Source organism: Diabrotica virgifera, chromosome 5 (assembly GCF_917563875.1).
Source record: "Diabrotica virgifera virgifera chromosome 5, PGI_DIABVI_V3a".
NCBI classification, from domain to species: domain Eukaryota; kingdom Metazoa; phylum Arthropoda; class Insecta; order Coleoptera; family Chrysomelidae; genus Diabrotica; species Diabrotica virgifera.
The window spans coordinates 41,841,645-41,863,070 of record NC_065447.1 but is presented as its reverse complement, the minus strand read 5'-3'; the positions used below and the strand labels follow the sequence as shown (position 1 = coordinate 41,863,070).

Genomic DNA, 21,426 nt, shown 5'->3' with positions numbered 1-21,426 from the left:
CCCTCCGCTACGCGTCGGGCAGTAAACTTCATTCTCGGGAGGAAAAGTAGCGCTTTCCTCCCTTGTTATACAAATAGCTATTTCCACCTACCTCTACCGAAAGTAAACTTTTCCGGACCTGATTGTAGGGAGCAAAGTTGTACTTTTCCTCCCTAGGGAGGAAAAGTAAAAGTGACGTCATTCATGAAATATAATTTTATTTAATAATAAATATTGTTATTTGAGGAAGGTGGAAAAACCATATGTATAACATGGGAGTAAAGTGCCTTTTCCTCCCTTGAATGATTACTGCCGTCCGCTACGCGTCGGGCAGTAAACTTCATTCTCGGGAAGAAAAGTAGCACTTTCCTCCCTTGTTATACAAATAGCTATTTCCGGTCTTATTGTTCATTTGTATTATATTAAGTTTGATTTATGTTTTCGTTTTACGTCTATGGTTTCTTGCGTTTATCAATTCTTGTTTTCTGTTGGTTTTCGTGAACCCGATGTCTTTTGTATCTTTATTTTCGTTTTTAGAGCAGTTTATGTTACTTCAATGTCTGTCTGTACTTAATTACTTTTTCTATTCAGGGATCTTCAGTTGCGAGATATTTCTTGTCACTTTTAGTCTAAAATCCATAACTGGGTTGTTGTCAAGCAAAATGAAGTAATTTCGATTGCTAACAATATTCTATCCTCTTCGTCTACAGGTTAACAGACAGTATGCTCCTATATTGTATCCTTTGTCATGATGGGATAATCATCGTTATCTCGCCTCTTTTTGTAAGTCACATTATTTCATCTGCTATAAAGTCTATAGGTTTTTTCCTTTCCTTTTCAGACGTGTCACTTTTGGAGCATAGACGTGAATAATAGTAAGGTTCCATGGGTTGCTCTTAGAGTGACTGTTTGCGCAATTGTGTCTGATACTAATATAGGCGTTCCATATTGATGTTCCGAGGCGGTTCCTCCTGAATAATGAATGTATCTATCGTTTGTTTTTCTGAACAAAGCCATATTACTTTACTTGCCTCTAAGAGATCTAGGTATTTACATTCTTCCCATCTCGGATACAGAGTTTGCCAGTTTCCCGAACATAAATAAGCTGTTTACGGAGGAATTCTTCGCACCCTCTCCCCATTTAACGGGTGTCCAGGACTGTGGACAATTTTCTTATTCCCTAGTCTATTGCGCATTCAAAATTTGTTTCCCAGAGGTCGATGAAATCTTGGAACCGTCTAAATGCAGGAGTCAATTAACTGATTATTTTAATGAGTGTTTTGACAAAGGTTGATATGTGTTTAACCAAATTTTTCAGGAAAGCATTTTGAAAGTTTGAATCATGTTTTGCCAACCCAAAAACGACAAAAGTAATCAACATAAGAAATCAAGTTTTGCCCTACCTAAAAAATAAAAAACTGATTGTATATATTGTAATTACTGTTTTTAAGGGTTTTACCTTCATCAAAGACATACCAAACTCTACAAACTTGAAGAAATGTTACTAAATAACATATCAAGCAAATAATCGGACTTATCAAGTTTTGCCACACCACTACATAAATTGTGTCGGTTGTTTTGTTTGATAATGTTTCTTTTTAAGAGAACAGATCGTCGGCCTGTTGCTCAACCTTCCCCCTTTGTCCGAACTTAGCACCAGCTGTGGTAGTTTGTAAGTTACTTAATCCACCCACCAACTAACCCCAGTCGCAATTAATTAATAGTAATTTCAAGAAATAAAACACAGTTTACAAAATACCGAATTTATTGTAAATTCTTATGTAACAAAACTATATACAAGTCAATTTTTAGTGCAAAATGTCGATAAAACCATATGAACTGTTTACACAAACTATACTACCACATTTTACACATCTATATTGAAAAACGTTATTTAGGGATGCCAATGAATAACAAAAACTGATTTTTGTCATGTAATTTCCGCATGTTGGTTAAAACATATATGTTTCAACGATCATATTATTACCGGTCAAAATTATTATCATAAAACCATAATATCAAAATCATACTAATATCGTTTTGTATACAGACATTAATGATTAAATTTTTTATTTGTACAAAATTTTGTACAAAAATCAGTCTTTGATATCGATGTATTTTAAAAAGACAATGAAAAACTTCTGAATTACCTTTAATCTTTATAAAAAACGAGATAACGTCTCAAATTGGCTGTATTTTTACATTATGGCTTCGATGCTTCATGGTGGGTTACACAGAGCAATATATGTACATGCAAAGTTCTTGGAATACAAATTCTTAGAAATATATACAAGTAAAAATGCACGTTTCTTTGACAATATTAAGCTATTAAATTTATTAGAGTAAAACCTATACACATGATCTAACTGATTATTTATTCTATGATCTCTAGAATGAGTTACAAAAACTAAAAGCAAACAATGGATTTTCAAAAAAAATACTTCAATTTTTAATTTCTTCCACGTAATTAATTATCTCCTGGTAGAATCTCCTTTGTATCTTTATACATCAGCTCACTGGTACGTGCCTATTAACCAAGAAATACATCTTGCATGTCACTAGGAGGTTTTGAAAAACTATATGAGTGGTTTGAAGCTTACTTTGTGACTATGTAGACGATAATAACAACTTGTTGAAGATTGTTATAAAATGGACTATGTACAAAAATAACATAAAACTGACCCTAATACCAGATTGAACTAAATAAGATCGATAATTATGAACTTTATGATTACCCAATGTACACTGACAACTCTTCGTACCTTTTTCCATAATTTTTGAATAAGTTTGAAATAAATGATACAAATCAGCAGTGCGCCATTTGCAACTACAATCGAATAAAATATTACACATACTACAAAAGTAAACATAATGTTGTCAAAGAAGCTGACATCGGAACAGAAAAGCAATGAACTACCTATTGTTGTAAGGCCACATGAGATAATGGCCTACAGTTCAAAACAGTGCAGTTTTCTAGGGGAATCCGTCGGTTCAGATTGAATACGAGTAATTATGTTGTGACAGCTTCTTAAGATTCCGCTGTATATTCGGTTAGAATCGGTCGCAGGTAAATTTTTCGGCAAACCGAAATTATATTCAGTAGCAAAAATCATATGCCGGATTTATACTCAGCCATTGCCACTGTCGGAAATATTGCCCGAAATACGATATCGACGCGAGTGAGGTGTTCACATCAGTTCCTCGCCAATGTCCTCACAACTCATTACCGAACGACTCACAAGAATGGAATGTGACGACAGCATCGTCTTGCTCCCTTACTCACTTGCCGCTTTGCCGGCGGCAAGTGAGAGAGAGTAGTTGAATGTGAATACCCACTGGCGCTGCCAGTCCTTTGACTTCCATCTCGAAAACCGAATTTTGAGGGAGCGCCGTGCAATGGCAGTAGCATGAAGTGCAGCAGCGCGAATGAGCTATTTACACATTCACGCTGCCCACATCCCTGTCCAACAGGACTGAGTATAAATGCGGCAGTAAATTTGAATAAGTACAAACCATTATGTGCCGAATAACGGCTATTTAATTGCCTTAGTTTACAGTAGAAAAGGAACTTTGTCAGAATGCGCAAAGCTGGCCCTATCAATGTTCGGTATGGTATAAATGTTAATTCGATACGGCCGCTTTGAAGATACGAGCTTGCCAATATTTTAACATCCCATTAAGCATAAAACTTAGTCATTAGTAAACCTGCACATTAATTAATACAGTTAAAATTATTAGAGGATAAAATATTAAGCAAAAAAAAGCAATTTCATTAATGAAACCGAATTCAAAATTATTCTGCACATCATTTTTGAAACGCTATTTGTTTAAATTATCTCATTTTTGTTGGTAAAAAAATGTAGTAATTTCTTTGGACTAAACTACGGTTCTATTGAACTTGGTACTCAAATAATGCTGCCAAACTGAATTTTGTTATACAGGGTGTCTGCGTAACTTTGCACCATATGGGAAACTTTTTTAATATCAATTTTACGAAAAAAAGTCATTCTTTATTCGCGGTGTGCAAGTACTTGGAAGGGAAACGAGAAACGACCGTGCGCGAGTCGCGGAAAAATATTGCAACTATCTTAAATAATTCATATTGTCAATTGAAATTGTCAAATTGACGTATATTTCATACCTTCTGTCATTGAAGCAGAAAAATTATATATTGCTCCACAATATTGATATGATATGCAATTATTATATAAAGGTAAATTTAATTAATTGTATTTTGCTTGCAGTACTGCATTTTAAGAACTAATTTTATTTACTACATACAATTGTTTACGTTTGCATAACATAATCTGCATCTTATTTTTTCTTATTATTTTTTTGGACTATGGCCTTGACAATTATCCAGCAACCAGGACTAATATAATTGGCCAATATAATTAAAAGTGCGAATAAAAGTACAGAGCGTAGAAATAGAGGTCGCTTTGCCGAACTTGCACGGTCCCAATAAAGTGCTCTGCATAGTCTAAAACCTAAGATGCAATCATCAGATATCAAATTTTGTCAACAGTATACGAGGTATGTCAAAAAATATTAATTTCGCTTAAGAGCAAACTACCTTTATACTTCAAAATATCAAAAAATTTTATTATGAAAAGTTATTTGTAATTAAAAACCATATTCAAATATGCAATAACAGCCTTCTACGTGAAAAAAAAATTTCTGAGATTTTCCTAAATTACCGATTCCGAACATCATTTTTATTTATTAGACATGTAATAACTCTTTTATTAATAATTTTAGGAAAAAAACTTATTCTTCATAAAAATCTGTGCATGGTCTAAACCTCAAGATAAAACCATCAGTTTTCCAAGTTTGTTAATGTTATACGAGGTGTGTCAAATAATATGAATTTAGAAAGAATATAAAAAGAATTCTTTCTAAATTCATATTATTTGATACACCTCGTATAAAATTAACAAACTTGGATAACTGATGGTTGCATCTTGAGGTTTAGACCATGCACAGATTTTTATGAAGAATACCTTTTTTCCTAAAATTATTAATAAAAGAGTTATTATAGGTCTAATAAATAAAAATGATGTTCGGAATCGGTAATTTAGGAAAATCTCAGACATTTTTTTTCTCTTAGATGGCTGTTATTGCATATTTGAATATGGTTTTTAATTACAAATAACTTTTTACAATAAATTTTTTTGATATTTTGAAATATAAAGGTAGTTTGCTCTTGAGCGAAATTAATATTTTTTGACATACCTCCTATACTGTTGAAAAAATTTGATATCTGATGATTGCACCTTAGGTTTTAGACTATGCAGAGCACTTTATAAAGAATAACTTTTTTTCGTAAAATTGATATTAAAAAAGTTTCCCATATGGTGCAAAGTTACGCAGACACCCTGTATTCAGTTTAAATTATATAACCGAAATCCGAGCCGACTATACTTTATTCTTTCTTTTTATTTGCAACATTAATCAATATCATCTTCATCTTCCATTAATAACTATCGTCCAAGATCATAAGCACACACTGCCCAATCAATGAACTGAATGGAAGAATATTGCGCGAAATACCATTGAAAACTTCCTGCTAGTCTTTTGACTGTGAACAAAGTTTGTGAAAACAAAGTTTGTGAAAATGTGGGGTTGCTGGCAGTCAATAGGCTAGTAAATTTAGCATTTATTTCAATGACAATTTAGTGTAAGTATATTTCAGCAATGTATTAAGTGAAGTTTAAGTACTTACTCTTTGTGTCGTGTTTATATCAGGTCTTTCCGTGTTATTTTACTTAAAGTTTAAAATGTGTTACAAACCTGCTGGCTCAATTAGGTAGTTCATCGCTAACATGTAATAAAATTACTCAAAGCACAATGGAAAATACAAATAATTGTTGTTCACGAAGATACAAATAAATTTGAAGGTTGATTAACACATTAAAATTACTTAGAACTATGTATAAAATAAAAAAGCACCGAACTCAGTTTTGAACTGGACAATACAATAACATTTGGAAGTTATGCATGGCAGTTACAAGAATTAGTGAATCAGGTAAATCTGTAATTTGCGGCATTCAACTTCTGGCTCCACACCCCTTTCAAAACGGTGTACACGTATGAATATAAAGATTCATATATTTGTTAACTAAATGTGCACGCCACTGGTATTCAGTGCAGTATGTGCCAAAAAACAATACTTAAAGAATTATAATTTACCGCCCCAAGCAATCATCTAGTGAATAATAGAGGTAATAGAGGGGTGAGTACACTTTATCCCAAACCCTTCTTTCAGTGCGTCATAGTTTGTCGAATTCGCTCTAACGCATTAAGCTCGAAGTGACAGAAAAAACGTACGTCCGTGATTATTATACATAAAACTTCAAAAAATTTCCGTATTAAAGCGACTTATACTTATATATGTATCATTGGTTGAAAATTACAATACTCTAAATAGATTATCTCTACAATACTCTATAAATAGATAAAATGACAATTGTAATTCTAGGTTAGACATTTGTCAACGACGAAAATATAAATATTTTATGTCACTGGTACATTCGGACATTGTATAGTGAAATTGAAGGGCTTACTGTGAAACAATGACAAGCCACACATGAGTTCAAAAAAAGTTAGTGTTATTTTTGGTTAAAGTAATAGTATCACAAGTCACTAATAAATTATTTCGGCCCTTGGTTAATAGATGGCCCGATAAATCTATGGTCACACTACTAGTTTGTCTCTAGTATCTACTTGACATAATGACAAGCCACATCAAAATGGAGAACATGGGCGGAAGCGATTCGGATAATTGTCGAGTTCTGACGATTCTAGTAAAAAGAAAATAGCAAAGTTGACTTGACATTCGATGACAGTGACCGTAACCCTGACTATGTACAACTAGAAGCGACTCAAGTAATGAAAATACAGCGATATGTAATTTTTTCCTAAATGTGGCTTGTCACATTATTACCATTCAAGATTAATGTAGTGGCTTATGACGTGGCTTGTTATATTATTGTATTTGGTTGTAGGATAATGAACAAGGTCCGTCAATAAAAAGCACAAAACCAAACACACCAGTCAAAAATTCCAACAAGTTGATGGAGACAAAGAAATAAACACTGTTTAACACGTATAGGGTTGAAACCACCCCGAACTCAGTCAATAATAGAAAATTCTGAATCTACATATATCTACAATTTGGGTATTTATTATTAATAGTGTGACCAACTCCAATTCAGTCGAATCCGGGACAAAGCTGAAAAAAATACCTGAAATCCGGGACTTTTCAATGAAAATCGGGCCATTTTTTTTATCAGAAGACGATAATTAAAATACAGAAATAAAAAAAGTTCACCGTTTTAGTTTTCATAGAACTATAATACCACGATATAAACTGCATGTGTTTTGGATGTGATATTAGTATTACACTCTAGAAATTGTCGACTTTTTTTCGTCCCACCAATTCAATTTGATGTGAATTCTTAGAAGAATAACTTATCCAAAATTTCAAAATAGAATTTTACCAAAAGGTTGAAAATTCGGATGACCCGGAAGCCTTGTCCCGGACGCCGGGACACGACTTCGTAATTCGGGCCATGTCCCGGATTTTTCGGGCTAGTTGGTCACACTATTTATGGTTGTATGTGTATAATACCAGGGAATACATATAAAGTTGCCTCGTATCCATTACGTTAGTATCACAGAATAATAAATGAGACGGGTATGTCATTTTTTTGTTAATTATTATTTTCAATATTTTTTTTTGTAAGATGTCGACTTTCTTTAAATAAGTTTTTTGTACACCGCCCCACCCAAGTATTCCATATCTAATTCTAGATTCAACTAGTGCATAATATAATATTTTTAAATATTTTACATCTATTTTAGATTTGAGAAATTTGAACTTTGGAACCAAGGCTCTCAAACACTTTATTTGATCTATGTGGGCATCCCATCTTAAATGAGAGTCGATTTTTACTCCAAGATATTTTATATTGTTACTTGATTTTATAATTATATTTCCTTTCGTGTTTTTAATTGTTATAGCACTATAAGAAGGTAGTGATACTTTGTAACTGCAAAACGGAACAAAAAAGGTTTTTTCATAATTAATTGTTAAACCTTTATAATTAAACCATTTTATTAGTTTGTGCATATCTACATTAATTTTATCCCTTAAATGTTCCCAACTGTCTGCGCTATATAAAATTGCAGTGTCATCGGCAAAACTGATTATCTTTCCCTCAGTATTAAGGTTATATAAATCGTTGACATGGATATTGAATAATAGTGGCCCTAATACTGTACCTTGAGGCACCCCGCATCTTACGTGAAGTTTTTTACTATTGATATTATTTATCCTAACAATTTGTTGTTTATTGTCCAAGTAAGATTTCAGTAGATTATAAGCAGTGCCGCGTATTCCACTATTTTCTAGTGCCTCTAGTAGTTTTGGATGGCTTACAGTATCGAAAGCTTTTGCGAGATCTAGAAACACACAAGCAGTAGGTTGGCTATTGTCAATTCGATTATATATTTCATTGGTGAGTTCTATAATTGCGTCGTTTGTTGAAAACCTTCACGGAATCCAAACTGAGAAGACGATAATATGTTGTGTTTGTCAAGAAAAGATGTTAATCTGATTTTAAGACATTTTTCAAAGATTTTTGTTAACGTAGTAATTAATGAAATTGGTCTGTAATTTGACAAACTTAGTTTATCTCCTTTCTTGTGTATAGGAATTACTACCGTTTCTTTAAATTTGTCTGGGCATTCACCAGTTTTAAATATTAAATTTATTAGATCCATCAACGGTTTGGTGATTTGTTTATCAAACTCTGGACTTTTTCCGGTTTCTGTATTTTAATTACCGTCTTCTGAAAAGACAATTTAAAAACATGAATATCAAATAATGATAATTATATTTTATCCCAAGGTTTTCTAATTTTTCGTTTTTTGAAAACAAAATGTCAAAAAACAAAAATGTAATTATCATTAGAACCCATTCCATGAAAAAAATTTTGTCAACATAAAAATGTTAAATAATCAATAAAATGATGATATTAAAGTTTTATATTTAAAAAAAAATGGCCCGATTTTCATTGCAAAGTCCCGGATTTTAGGTATTTTTTTCAGTCTTGTCCCGAATTCGACTAAATTGGAGTTGGTCACACTAGCTATGACACTAAATTTCCTTAAAAATTTGACATTATACTATTTTTATAGTTCCAGTTGCTTTGAGCTAATTCTTATTAGTTTATTACTAATATGAATTTTTCTAATGAGGAACTGATAAGATTTTTGTGCTAATGGAGTATAACAAAAATGTGCTACTAGCAATAAGAATTTTTCATCAGAAATTCGCTGATAGACGACAACTAAGTAGATGAACGTTTAAAAATATACTAGAACGGTTTCAACGGACTGGACACTTAGATTATGATTAATCTGATCGAACAAAAACAGGAAACTAAGTGAAGAAAACAGGAATTAAATGTAATCCTTAGCGTCACTGAGGATCTGCATATTAGTACAACCGTTCTTACAATCTATATATCTAGTCTGTTGAAACCGTTTTAGTATACTTTCAAAAGTTTCTCTTTTTGGTTGTCGTCTATCAGGGAATTGCTGATGATAAATTTTTATTGCAAGTAGCTCATTTTTGTTATACTCTCCTAGCACAAAGCCATTTTAATCAGTTCCTCATTAGAAAAATTAATATTAGTAATGGTAACAAATCAACTGGAACTATATAAATAGTATAATGTCAAATGTTTAAGCAAATTTTGTGGCAAAACCTTAACTACTAATGTATTTGGATATATCATGCAATATTAATAAATTAAGGATCAGGCTGGATTATATATTTTTTTTCGAAAAATTAAAAATTATTTTTGAATGGATATTTTCACGGCCACCTAATAAAATTTCACGTAATTTTTGTTGCAATTAATGTTTGACTTAAAAAATCACGAATAACTTAGAAATTATAGCACTTAGGTATACGGAATGCTTAAGAAATATAAAAGTACCATAAAATATCATTTCATTACAATACTAAAATACAGGGTGTTTCATTTAAGAAAACTCAGAAAATACTCATTCCGAGTTTCGACCCACCATGTATACTAAAATTAAACATTTCGCTATACTGTTAATGATTAACAGTAGTAGACTATATTAAAAATCGTTTGAATATAAATAGAAAATTTAATGTCAAATCACTACAATTCTACAGGGTGTAGATGTTGCTACGAAATTAACAAAAAAAACGTAATTAACTTTTAAACTACCCCATATAATATTAAAAAAACATATATTTTAAGAAAGAAAACATTAAGAATCCAAAAATGTAAAAATATACAGGGTGTTCCATTTAAAAAAACATAAGTTTGCGTCACGCTGTCAATACGTACGCCCCTGTATATTTGAAAATATTTTTAAATTGCGGTACTATGTGTGTCCCAACTTTTACCTAACTTTTTTTCGTATCTCTTATGACAAACGAGTAATTGGACTTTGTCACACTAATGCCCCACCCTGTATCAACTAAAAACTTGCGGACTGTCGCACAGAGCTGCTTTATCTGGTTTGATATAATATTTTCGTTGAACTGGCAACGTTGTACTAGAAATTATAATGACATTGTGACAAGACCAACTTAAACAACTTGAAAAACACGATTTTCGGTTATAAGAGTTGTACCAGTTTTTTATGACGTTTTTTATATCACAACGCACATGAAAAAAGTCCAACTTCTAGAATTCACGTATATTCAATCACTGTCAAAGTATTTTACTGCCTTTTATATCTGTCATATTTCTTTAAATGTATTCTTCCTTCTGTGCAATGAATTCAAATAAAAAATTATACTCAGTATAAAACATCTATTTTCATAACGAAAGATTATAAATAAAATTTAATAGCAAAGAGACTTAATTCTATTATTGTAACCTCTACAGCTAAACTAAACTCTTACGATTGCTTGCGAGGTACAAAACATACAAAAACAAACTGGATCGTCCTTGTTACAATTATGTCTGCCACAAATTACCTCACTTCCGCATGCAACTTTGTTTAGTTTTCCACTTCTTTTTCAGATTCGTCAGATGTACCGTTCACAACACCGATTGTCTTCACCATCTTATCTATTTCTGAAGATCGCTCTATAACAATTTTTGCCTTTTTGATAGGCCGCTCTCCGTCGCTGTCTACAGAAAGTGGAGAGGCGGGATGTTTCTCTGCCTTCGAAGACGATTTTTCATCTTTATTGCCATTTGTCATCCCATTTGTACGACTAACTTCTTTTTCTTTGTTTTTTACATTTTCATCACTTTTAACCTCTTCATCACTTTTTTCCTCTTCACTTTCTTTTTCTTTGTTTTTTACATTTTCATCACTTTTAACCTCTTCATCACTTTTTTCTTCTTTACTGCTGTTGTCCTCTTTACTACTGTTGTCCTCTTTACTGCTCTTGTCCTCTTTACTGCTCTTGTCCTCTTTACTGCTCTTGTCCTCTTTACTGCTCTTGTCCTCTTTACTACTCTTGTCCTTTTTATCTCCTTTTTTGTCATCGTCCTCATCTTTAACTTTTGCTTCCTTTGATTTGTCTGCTGCTTCCTCATCCACAACTTCAACCATTTGGAGGGGATCCGTTTCTTCAACTGGCTGTAAAATAAAATTAATGATGATTAGATTAAATTATCGATTATAATTTTTATCTTTAGCGTAAAATATAAAAATCTTAAAACTTTGTAATTCATATACATATAGGTACACTGCTTTTCAAATGTTAGAATCAGTGTGGTTGTATATTGGAAGCGGGCTTGCAATTCTGTGAATTATCATAAATAAATCCTCTTTTGGTGTTCCACAGGAATACGGCCGGTTTGCGCTCGACCGTTTTGCGCCCTTACCTGAAATCGACCGGTTTGCGCTTTGCAATTTTCATAATAGAAATATCTAACTACTATAGTTTCCTTAATCGGCCGATTTGCGCTCTCTTGCAATATAATTTTAATTTCATTCTACAATAATAGTCTGGTGAACCTACCTGACTCAAAATCTGTGGGGAAGGAGGAAGACCCAACCCTTCGGTCCTAACTTAACTTTCGGGTATTTCCGTCTTTAGACATTAATTTTCGTAATATTATCAAGAACCACATACTTCAGTGAGATATTAAATTAAATTTAAATGTTAAAATAAAAGCTTATCGCAATTTTTACTATATCTACAGGCTACAAGCACGTAATTAAAACAAAATTATCCATGTTTCTATATGTGTTTCTATAATGAGAATTATAAAAAAAATAGGCATTGAAATCTAAAAGCCGTGATTTTTTTAGCATTATAAAGTTAGTACAAAGACATACATAAGATTTTTTTGTGTTTCCACCTTCCAATTGCTGTGCACATCATCTAGAATCTAGACTATATCCATTTTTTATAGTTTTATGATTTTTTAAAACTAATTTTACTAGCCTAACCGTTACCTGATCGTTATGGTAGAATAAAATTAAATGTCGATTACAAGAGAGCGCAAAACGGTCGATATAAGAAAATAATTAGCTATTGGCCATGAGCCGATGGGTAGAGGGGATTTGACAGCTTTCGCCAGCGCTGTTAGTGGCAGTTTTGTGCATTTATCTGATAAATTTAAATGGCGCGCCATGGGTAGAGGAGAGGGGATTTGACGGTTTTCACCAGCGCTGGTAGTGCAGCGTTGCCACATTTAGTAGATTTCTACTTTTTTGGTAGATTTTTTATAATTTTTAAAAAATTCTAGTAGGCAATATTTTTTAGTAGATTTTTGGTATATTTCAACATTTTCTTATGACTAAAATAAAATTTGCTTTTTAATAGTATTTACCCCATTTCTAAATTAATTCTTAGACATTTTGTTACAATGTCCCAATGTCATTACCGAAAATAAGATTCAGGGGTGGGATTCTGTGTACAATCGCTAACACCGCCGACCGCTTTCTATCAATGTCAATATATTTGAATTTTTAGTTTTAATTCAAATATTTTCTTGTTTTACTAAGTGTCACTTCAGCATCAACTAGCAAAACTAGAAAATAATTCAATTAAAGCTAAAAATTCAAATATTTTCACGACAATTGACATCGATAGAAAGCGAAGTGTAGATATCTACAGTGCACGGAATCTAGCCCCAGGACGTAGATGATGAATATTAAACAGAAATGAAACTAGATTCTGGTGTAACAAACTTACAGATTTCAAGTAGCAGTGCAATCAGTACCTATTTCAGGTGTTATTGAAGAGTTCTGGTATTCGGTGAGCCTGTTAGAAGCTAACGATGGAAAACTAAAATATTTGCAAAACAACAAATGTTGTGTTTGCGTGTTTCTAATGTAAAATGCGAAATAATTGTTTGAAGAATGTGATCCAGACATGCAGATGTTAAAATCAGTGGATGACAAAATATTATATACAAAATATTAAATATGAAACTGATAAAAATTAATTATAGTTGGTCATTTTGTTCCCCAGTTAAAATATAAAAAAGTTTGGTTTTTGTTTACAAACAGTCGTATTAATTTCTAGTTAAACTCCCTCTGTGGCTCAGTGGTAAGAGCGCCTACCTTTGGATCGAAAGGTCCGAATGGTCGTGAACTCGAATCTCACCAGGGTAGAGAATTTTTCGTTTATTTTAAATTAATAAATGAAAATAGTTTCTATCCTTGTGTGATCGGTACCCATCGGAGGGACCGCAGACGTTCGGATATAATTAGCGTCTCTGCAAAGACAATGACATCGACTTTGCAAAGTAACAAGACACTTACTCAACACACACACTACATATAACACTAGCTACCTAATTGGTAAAATCCACTGTACCATCACCATGCCAATGCCCATTAGTTGTCGAGGCATTAGCTAAATAAAAAAAATTTCTAGTTAGTCAGCTGTTATTTTTATTATAAAAAGTCCTAAATTATATACAAATATATTAATAAAGTTTTATAGTATATTTTAGTTTTTGATAAGTAGATTTTAGTAAGCTAAACTTACAGTAGATTTTCTAAATAAAATGTGGCAACGCTGTGTTAGTGGCAGTTGGCAGTTTTGTTTTGTGCATTTGATAAACTTCACAAACTGAAATGGCGGGTAATATAGATTTTTCAAAAAAGAAAACAAGATATTGCAGCTCTTGTATTGATTCATGTAAAAATATTGAATATAACAGTACTGGATGTAGTTATTATATTCGGAAACATTGCGTACATGTCCTGTATCAACTAAATCCTTTCCTTTTTTGGTGTTGCTGATTGAAATTGGATATCATGGGAAATAAGACTTGAATCCAGTATACTGTTTAATATCCATTTTGATAGAATTCAAACAAATTACAATTCATACAAATTACAAATTTTAATAAGCAAAGCAGTAAGCACACAAAAATAAACAGAGGTAACCTTTATGGTCTCTTGCGTAAGCAGTCATCCAGTCGCACGAACTTATATATTAAATATTAAAATTATAATGAATAAAATAAAAAAACATAATTAATTTTACTATTAATTCTGTGTATTCGTTTAGTAATCAGGTTACAATAATATTTCAGTTCATAATTTGTGTCTTTCTAGATAAGTATCTATTTTTCTCGTTTTGTATATTTCACATACATAAATTTTATCAGAAAAGTATAAGTTTCAAACCGCGAGATAGCGCTACCGTCGAAACTCACAGCCAATACATCTCCATTAAGAAAGTGTTAGAGCGCAAACCAGCCGTTTTGAGGTAAGGGCGCAAAACGGTCGAGCGCATACCGGCCGACACCTTCCACAGAAGTTAACAACGATAATCCTCTACAAGTACCTGCTTAATAATACCTTTCACGGTCGTTCCAGTGGCGTAGCTGACAGGCCCGCAGGGCCCGCAAGGCGGGGGGCCCCGACGTTAGGAGGGGCCCCTTAAAGCCTTCAAGCTTAATACTGCTACTTTTTTTAAAGGAGATCCAAATATATTTCCCTAATAACCATCAAAATAGGGAATTTGGAAGGAAGTAATGAAGCAGGTAGTTGACGTAACTCTTACTCTTTCAGAGTGCAATTTAGCGTTTAGTGGACATATTGGTAGTTTAGATGAAAGTGAATCCCAAAAAGGTAATTTTTTTGTCGGTGGTTCTTTTACTAGCTAAATATGATCCTGTTTTAGCTAAATTAATCGATAGAAACAATAACTTAAAACAAATTACTTGAGCCCCCAAATACAAAATGAAGTGATAAATTTGCAGGCTCAAGAAACTGATACCACTCAAGATATTTCAAAACATGATCAGCTTATGGTAGGGGAGCCCAAGCGGGGATTTTTGCAGTTACTCGAGCGCGTCAGAATATGACATGGGGAGAAACCTTGTTCCCTGTAAATGTACCACTTCCATTATATTAGATCTTAATACAGGGGAGTTCGTTAAGGGGGGACCGAAAAAAAAATATATTCTTAGAAAAACTCTAAATCGTCAGATTAAGATAAGGTAAGTTAAGTATATGCAAAACAGTGTATATTTCAAAAATCTGACGATTTGAGCGGGGCGTAAGGAAATGGGTGAGCCACAAAGTTGCACAAGAAAAAAGCGAATATTTCGAGAAATAAACGTCAGACCGAAAAACTAAAAAATACGTTTTCATTATTTTTTAAAAATCTATCGAATGATACCAAACTTGACCCGACACGAAGAGGGGTGGGGGTAATTTAAAAATTTAAATAGGAAGCACGCGATATTTCGCGATATAAACATCACATCGAAAAACTGAAAAATACACTTATTCAATATGTTTGAAAAATCTATCGAATGACGCCAAACACGACCCCCCACGGAGGGGGTTACTTTAAAATATTAAATAGGAGCCCCAATTCTTTATTGTAGATTTTGGATTCCTTACGTAAAAATAAGTAACTCTTATTCGAGACATTTAATCAGAAAAAAACGATTGTTGAAAATGGAAAATTAAATTAAAAAATGGAAAGCCCCCATTTAAATGCAAAACTTTACTTAACCTTTTTTGGTTTTAGAACCTAATCTTCACAACCCAATAAGTTCCCATAACGCTCGAGTAACTGCAAATTTAGCATACTTTCCTCCCCTACTATTAGTTTTATTTTCCGGTAATAATCTTTGAGAAATGAGAAATTCGTTTTCCGAAACTTTAGCAGAAGCACCAGGAATAGCAGAAGAAGGGGGGTATTATACCGGAATTTAAAAATAAACCAATAAAACGTATAAAAAATTTTACAATGGGCTCAGCTGCCACGAAAAAATACTTTGTACGTAGCAAAAAGTTCATGTTTTCAATGTAAATTTAGTTCTAATATTGCAACAACTTACTAATACCGTTGATTGAAATATTAATACCGTATTAATATTTCAATCAACGCTAATACGTTTGCCGTATTAAGAGACGTATATAATAGGTGTTTTCATGTCTATTCAGAAAAACACTTACTGATGAAGACTTATTAAAGAAAGGACAAACATTGTCATTTACACATATTTTAGTAGTTATACTGTTATTCGTTGTAGTTATGTTTATAATACGGGGGCCCACAAAAATTGTCGCGGGGGCCCCCCAATCTTCAGCTACGCCACTGGGTCATTGCCGTGAAGAGCGGAAACGTTGTCAAATTTTCATTTAGTTTGCATTGGCGCTATCCTTCATACATTGAATCGCATGTCTGAAATATGTCGTAGAATGAATATTATTCTATAACTAAAGTATATACAGAGATTTTGATTATCAAAAAAGAAGAGATATGTGTCGCTAAACACCTGAGCTTTTGGCCTATTCCACTGAGCCCTTTTCAGATATATTGTAGTCCTCTAGGCCTGGATTACATTCTCTGGCATTACTCCGTTTAAAAGGTCTAATAACTCCAGACTGAACCTTCCATGTAGGTCTTTGCCAGTGGCTTTTCTTGTTTGATGCAAAGTTGTATCTTCGACATAACCCATTTTCATTTACGGCCCCAAAAATCTTTCAAGAATTTTTCTCTCAAAAATACCAAGATGTCTTTCATCATTTTGCGATAAGGTCCACGTTTCAGCCCGCGATATAAAACCCGGTCTTATTAAAGTCTTGTATACAGGGTGATTGATTAGTAGGGTAAAGCTCAATAGCTCCGCTATTCGCAAAATTAAATTCCAACAGAGGGCGCTCAAAATTTCAAAGATGGACGACAACGCTAGGAAAACAATTCATTTTGTCATTTGAATTCACAGTTCTAAAACTTTAAATTAAAATCATTTACAGGAGTGTTTTGCCAAAGTAACCACTAAGTTTTGCAACTAAGACATCTTATAAGTTAAAGACGACTCAAAATTATGTTTAATCTGTATGCATTCATTAAAATTTGATGCTAACTACTGATTTGTTTTTACCTTTTTTTCATAAAAAAATCTGGCCCCCGATAATCACACAGCGTTCTAAAAATTATTAATCTATCTTAGGATTTCTAATCTTGTTTTTAATTTAATTAATAGGTGCACTACAGTTTATTTTACACCGACAGATAACAATTTTTAATTAAATAAAAACTGGAAACTTGGAAACTAAGTAGGTGAATTTATTTTATAATAATTGTGTTCTGGAAATTACGAAGTGATCGGGATATTTTTCATAACAATGTACATTCTATGTACATAATATATACTACATTTTATTCATTTATTTAATTTTGCAGTCGCTTAAACATTAAAAAATACTACGTTTAATACAAACGTTAAATTAACAAAATGTGTGATTTGGCATTGGTTAATTTAGGTCATTACGTAGAGTATAATAGGAATGAATACTGAGGAACACTGCAATAGTTTTTTTAAGTCGAAATTATTGTTAATTACAACATAAACTGACCGCAAATATGTACACAAGTTAATGGCAAAGTCAATGTTTTCCTTGAGTTGATGCTTTTCAATTTCGCCACCAGGCGTCGCCCACTTTGCGGTTCCTCGCCAATAGTAATAGATAGCAATAAAAGTTACTAACAAAAATTTTAGTCACCTTTGAGCTTCACATTAAAAAATTAGTTAGAATGTTACAAGGTGTTCGATAACACAGTGGCAGACCAAACTTATGTTTTTTTAAATGGAACACCCTATATTTTATTTTAAATTCGAAATCCTGTTAACTTCTCCATCACAAAAACATTGTTATGTTATACAGGGTATTTACAAAGTTATAACCAATTTTATATGAAAATCGTAACAAGTTCAACTCCCTGTATAAATAAAAATAAGCAAAACAACAATGGTTTATTAATGGCATATTTTTTAAAGTATTGTCAAAATTTTCAAGAATGGTCGATATTGCTAATTTTCTTTATATCAAATACAGGGTGAGTCAAAACGCAAGTACATTATTTTCTCAGTAATTTTAAATGGAACACCCTATATTTTATATCACTATTAAAAAGTACCATTACCGTACTTTAATTTTTAGATAACGTTCCCTATAATAGTTAGATAAATTTATTAGTTTTCGAGATATTTTCATTTTTCAATGGACCAGTAGCGTGGCCACCCAAATCAACAGAATATAATAAACTGGACTGATTTTTTTGGGGTTACGTTAAAAAATACCTCCAACAACAAGGGATGAGATGAAAAATAGAATACAAAGTGTATTTCGATGTGTTAATTTACAAATGCTCCGTAGAGTAAGAAGCTCATTCAATGATCGTTTTTAGGCGTACATAAATGTGTTAGGAGATAATTTTGAACACCCTATGTAATTAAATATTAAAAATATTTTATTAAAAGTAGCTTCTAATTTTTTCAAACATGTTTTTTTGCAAAATGTATTACTGATAAATTATGTTTCGTTCTTTATTTGTTACATTGTTACATTTACATACAAAAGTAGTGTTTAATTGTCTTCACAAAATATTGTATTTTGTGTTTGTGTGTTTTTTGTAAAATTTATTACTAATTTTCTTTGTTTATTTGTTGCATTTACATAAAAAGATAGTTTTTAATTGTTTCAAAAATGTTGCTTGTAGTGGTTGTGTTTTTGTTTGTAAAATGTATTACTAATAAATTATTTTTATTTCTTTATTTGCTACAATGTTACATTGATTACCGGATTGATAATCGGTAATCTTCAATTGTCAATTCAGTCATGGCTTACTTAAAATTTAGATAAATTTAAACACCTAAAATAATTTGATCTGAAAAATGAAAATATCTCGAAAACTAATAAATTTGGGCATAGGGATGTTATATAAAAATTAAAGTACATTAATGTTACTTTTCAATAATGTACTTGCGTTTTGACTCACCATGTATTTGATATAAAGAAAATTAGCAATAGCAATAATTCTTAAAAATTTTGACAATAAACAAAAAAATATGGCATTAATAAACCATTGCTGTTGTGCTTATTTTTATTTATACAGAGAGTTGAACTTGTTACGATTTTCATACAAAATTGGTTATAACTTTGTAAATACCCTGTATAACATTACAAACCTTTATATTTTTGTGATGGAGAAGTTAACAGGATTTCGAATATAAAATAAAATATAGGGTGTTCCTATAGGGTGGCCGTTAACATATGTGAGAAAATTTAAATTTTGAAATTTCACCCACTCACCCCCCAAAAGTGTTCCATTATACATCAAACTTAAACGTGCGAAATTTCATGAAAATCGGTGAATATTTAGAGGTGGCCCCGGGTCTGGAAGTTTCGTATATTCGTTATTCATGTTAGTATATTGCCATTATAAAATAATGGGATATATAAAATAATTTTATTAATTTATTAATAAAAATAAATAATTTCTATGATCTTTAACACCTATAAGAAAGATTCACTACAGTAATTACTTCTTATGCTGTTTTTTTCAAGATTTCGCTTTTTATAGAGGCCGGAAAAATGTTTCGATGCTCCGCGACTACTTGCAAGAGGTATTGTAACTGTTCTTCCTTATTAGTGAGTTTTTGTTAAGATCTTCAATTAGTGCAACTCCTCTTTCTGTCCTATCATTTGTCGTCACGAAATTCTTCACCATCTTTTCAGCTGCCGTAAAACTTTCATCATCTTTCCATTCTGAAAAACCGGATCTCTTTTTAAAAAGTCATCAAGAAGTACAAACATGTTGAAGAATTGTTTGGAGTTTACAGTAAAAACTTCTCCAGACCTTTGCTCTCTAAAAATGCCCAAGATTTCATATCAGTAGGACGTTTTAGAGGGTGTTCAGCAGCTTGATTCTCCATAGCTGCAACCATTAATCTTTTGGATTCTGGAAGTATCCTGGAATCAAAAAGACTCATCGGAAAGAGATGTTCAGATAGATATCATAAGTGTTTTTGAAGTTTTTGGCTCGTTACGATGGCACTTCTTTGGTGCGGGTAGTTAAGGAGCTGTTTCCTAAGTCGAAATCATTGAATGGCGCTTCAATAGCTAATGGTGCTTGTATCTAGTCCCTCAAGTATGCGCTGACTGCGAAGAGCGCTGAACAATTCCCTTCAGCTCCGAAGCTGTGAAAATTAATTGGCTGTGAAACAACCACATCTTTATAGCATAGATAACTTTAGACATCCATATCCATCTCGCCTCTGCATGGCTCCAGGATAATAGAAACGAACCCCTTTCTTTGAAAGCCCGTTCAAAAGTACTTTTGTCTATAATTGCCCAGCTGTCTTGAATGTTTCGAAAATACTTATTTGGAGGATATATGATTTACTACTCATTACCTCATCAAACACAGATCCAATTATAAGTTCCGAAATGTGGTGGCGGCAGGCTAAAAAAAGTAAGTCCTTTCTGGAGTTATGCTGAAGAATGGTACAAGTTCCAGACTTCGGCCCTGAGTCGCATGCAGTAGTATCTAAACATAGAGCTGTGACTTCACGAACAACACCCCATTCCTACAAACATTCCAAAATGGCATTTGCCTGGGCAATTCCCGTTCCATTGTGTAATTTTGGAACACCCAGCAGCTGTTCATATCCACGATTGACATTTGACACAACAACAGAAAGGCGATCTACATGTTTCTTGGAAGTTAAGCCCTCCATTAGCTTACCGTCCAAATGAACAATATCAGGTCCAGAAATTAAAAAGTATTTTTTTAATTTTGTTGTAATCTTGAATCGAGATATCTCTCTCGCGCTGAATACAGTTGCTATTGATGACTAACGAGCTTTCATCATGACCAAGACTGGATACTACATCACTAATAATAAATGTGGCTGTCTTGTACGATACCTGGGTTTTATCGAGGGAAGACGAAAGTTCAGAAGTCATGATTTTGATTCGTGCTCTTTTAGGTAAGGTTTCACCTTCAGAAGTCAACCGCACCAACGTTAGCATCATCATTGTTCACCAATTTTAATATTCTTTATTCCTGTGCTTAATTGTAACTGATAGGCGATTAATTATTAATATCTTTTACATTATTAGCAGAAATTCGTAGTACACCACTAATTTCAATTGCATGGGGTCTCA

The 21,426-nt window shown here is 32.6% G+C and overlaps 1 protein-coding gene across 1 annotated transcript in view; it reads right to left on the bottom strand.

The window, feature by feature from the left end:
- Positions 1 to 10,821: 10,821 nt before the first annotated feature.
- The window catches only part of LOC114342797 (uncharacterized), a 78,837-nt gene continuing 68,232 nt past the window's right edge, over positions 10,822 to 21,426 (bottom strand). The window contains exon 14 of the mRNA XM_050652434.1: positions 10,822 to 11,622. Coding sequence (XP_050508391.1) covers positions 11,032 to 11,622 — 591 coding nt within the window. The 3' untranslated portion in view covers positions 10,822 to 11,031. The remainder of the gene's footprint in view (positions 11,623 to 21,426) is intronic.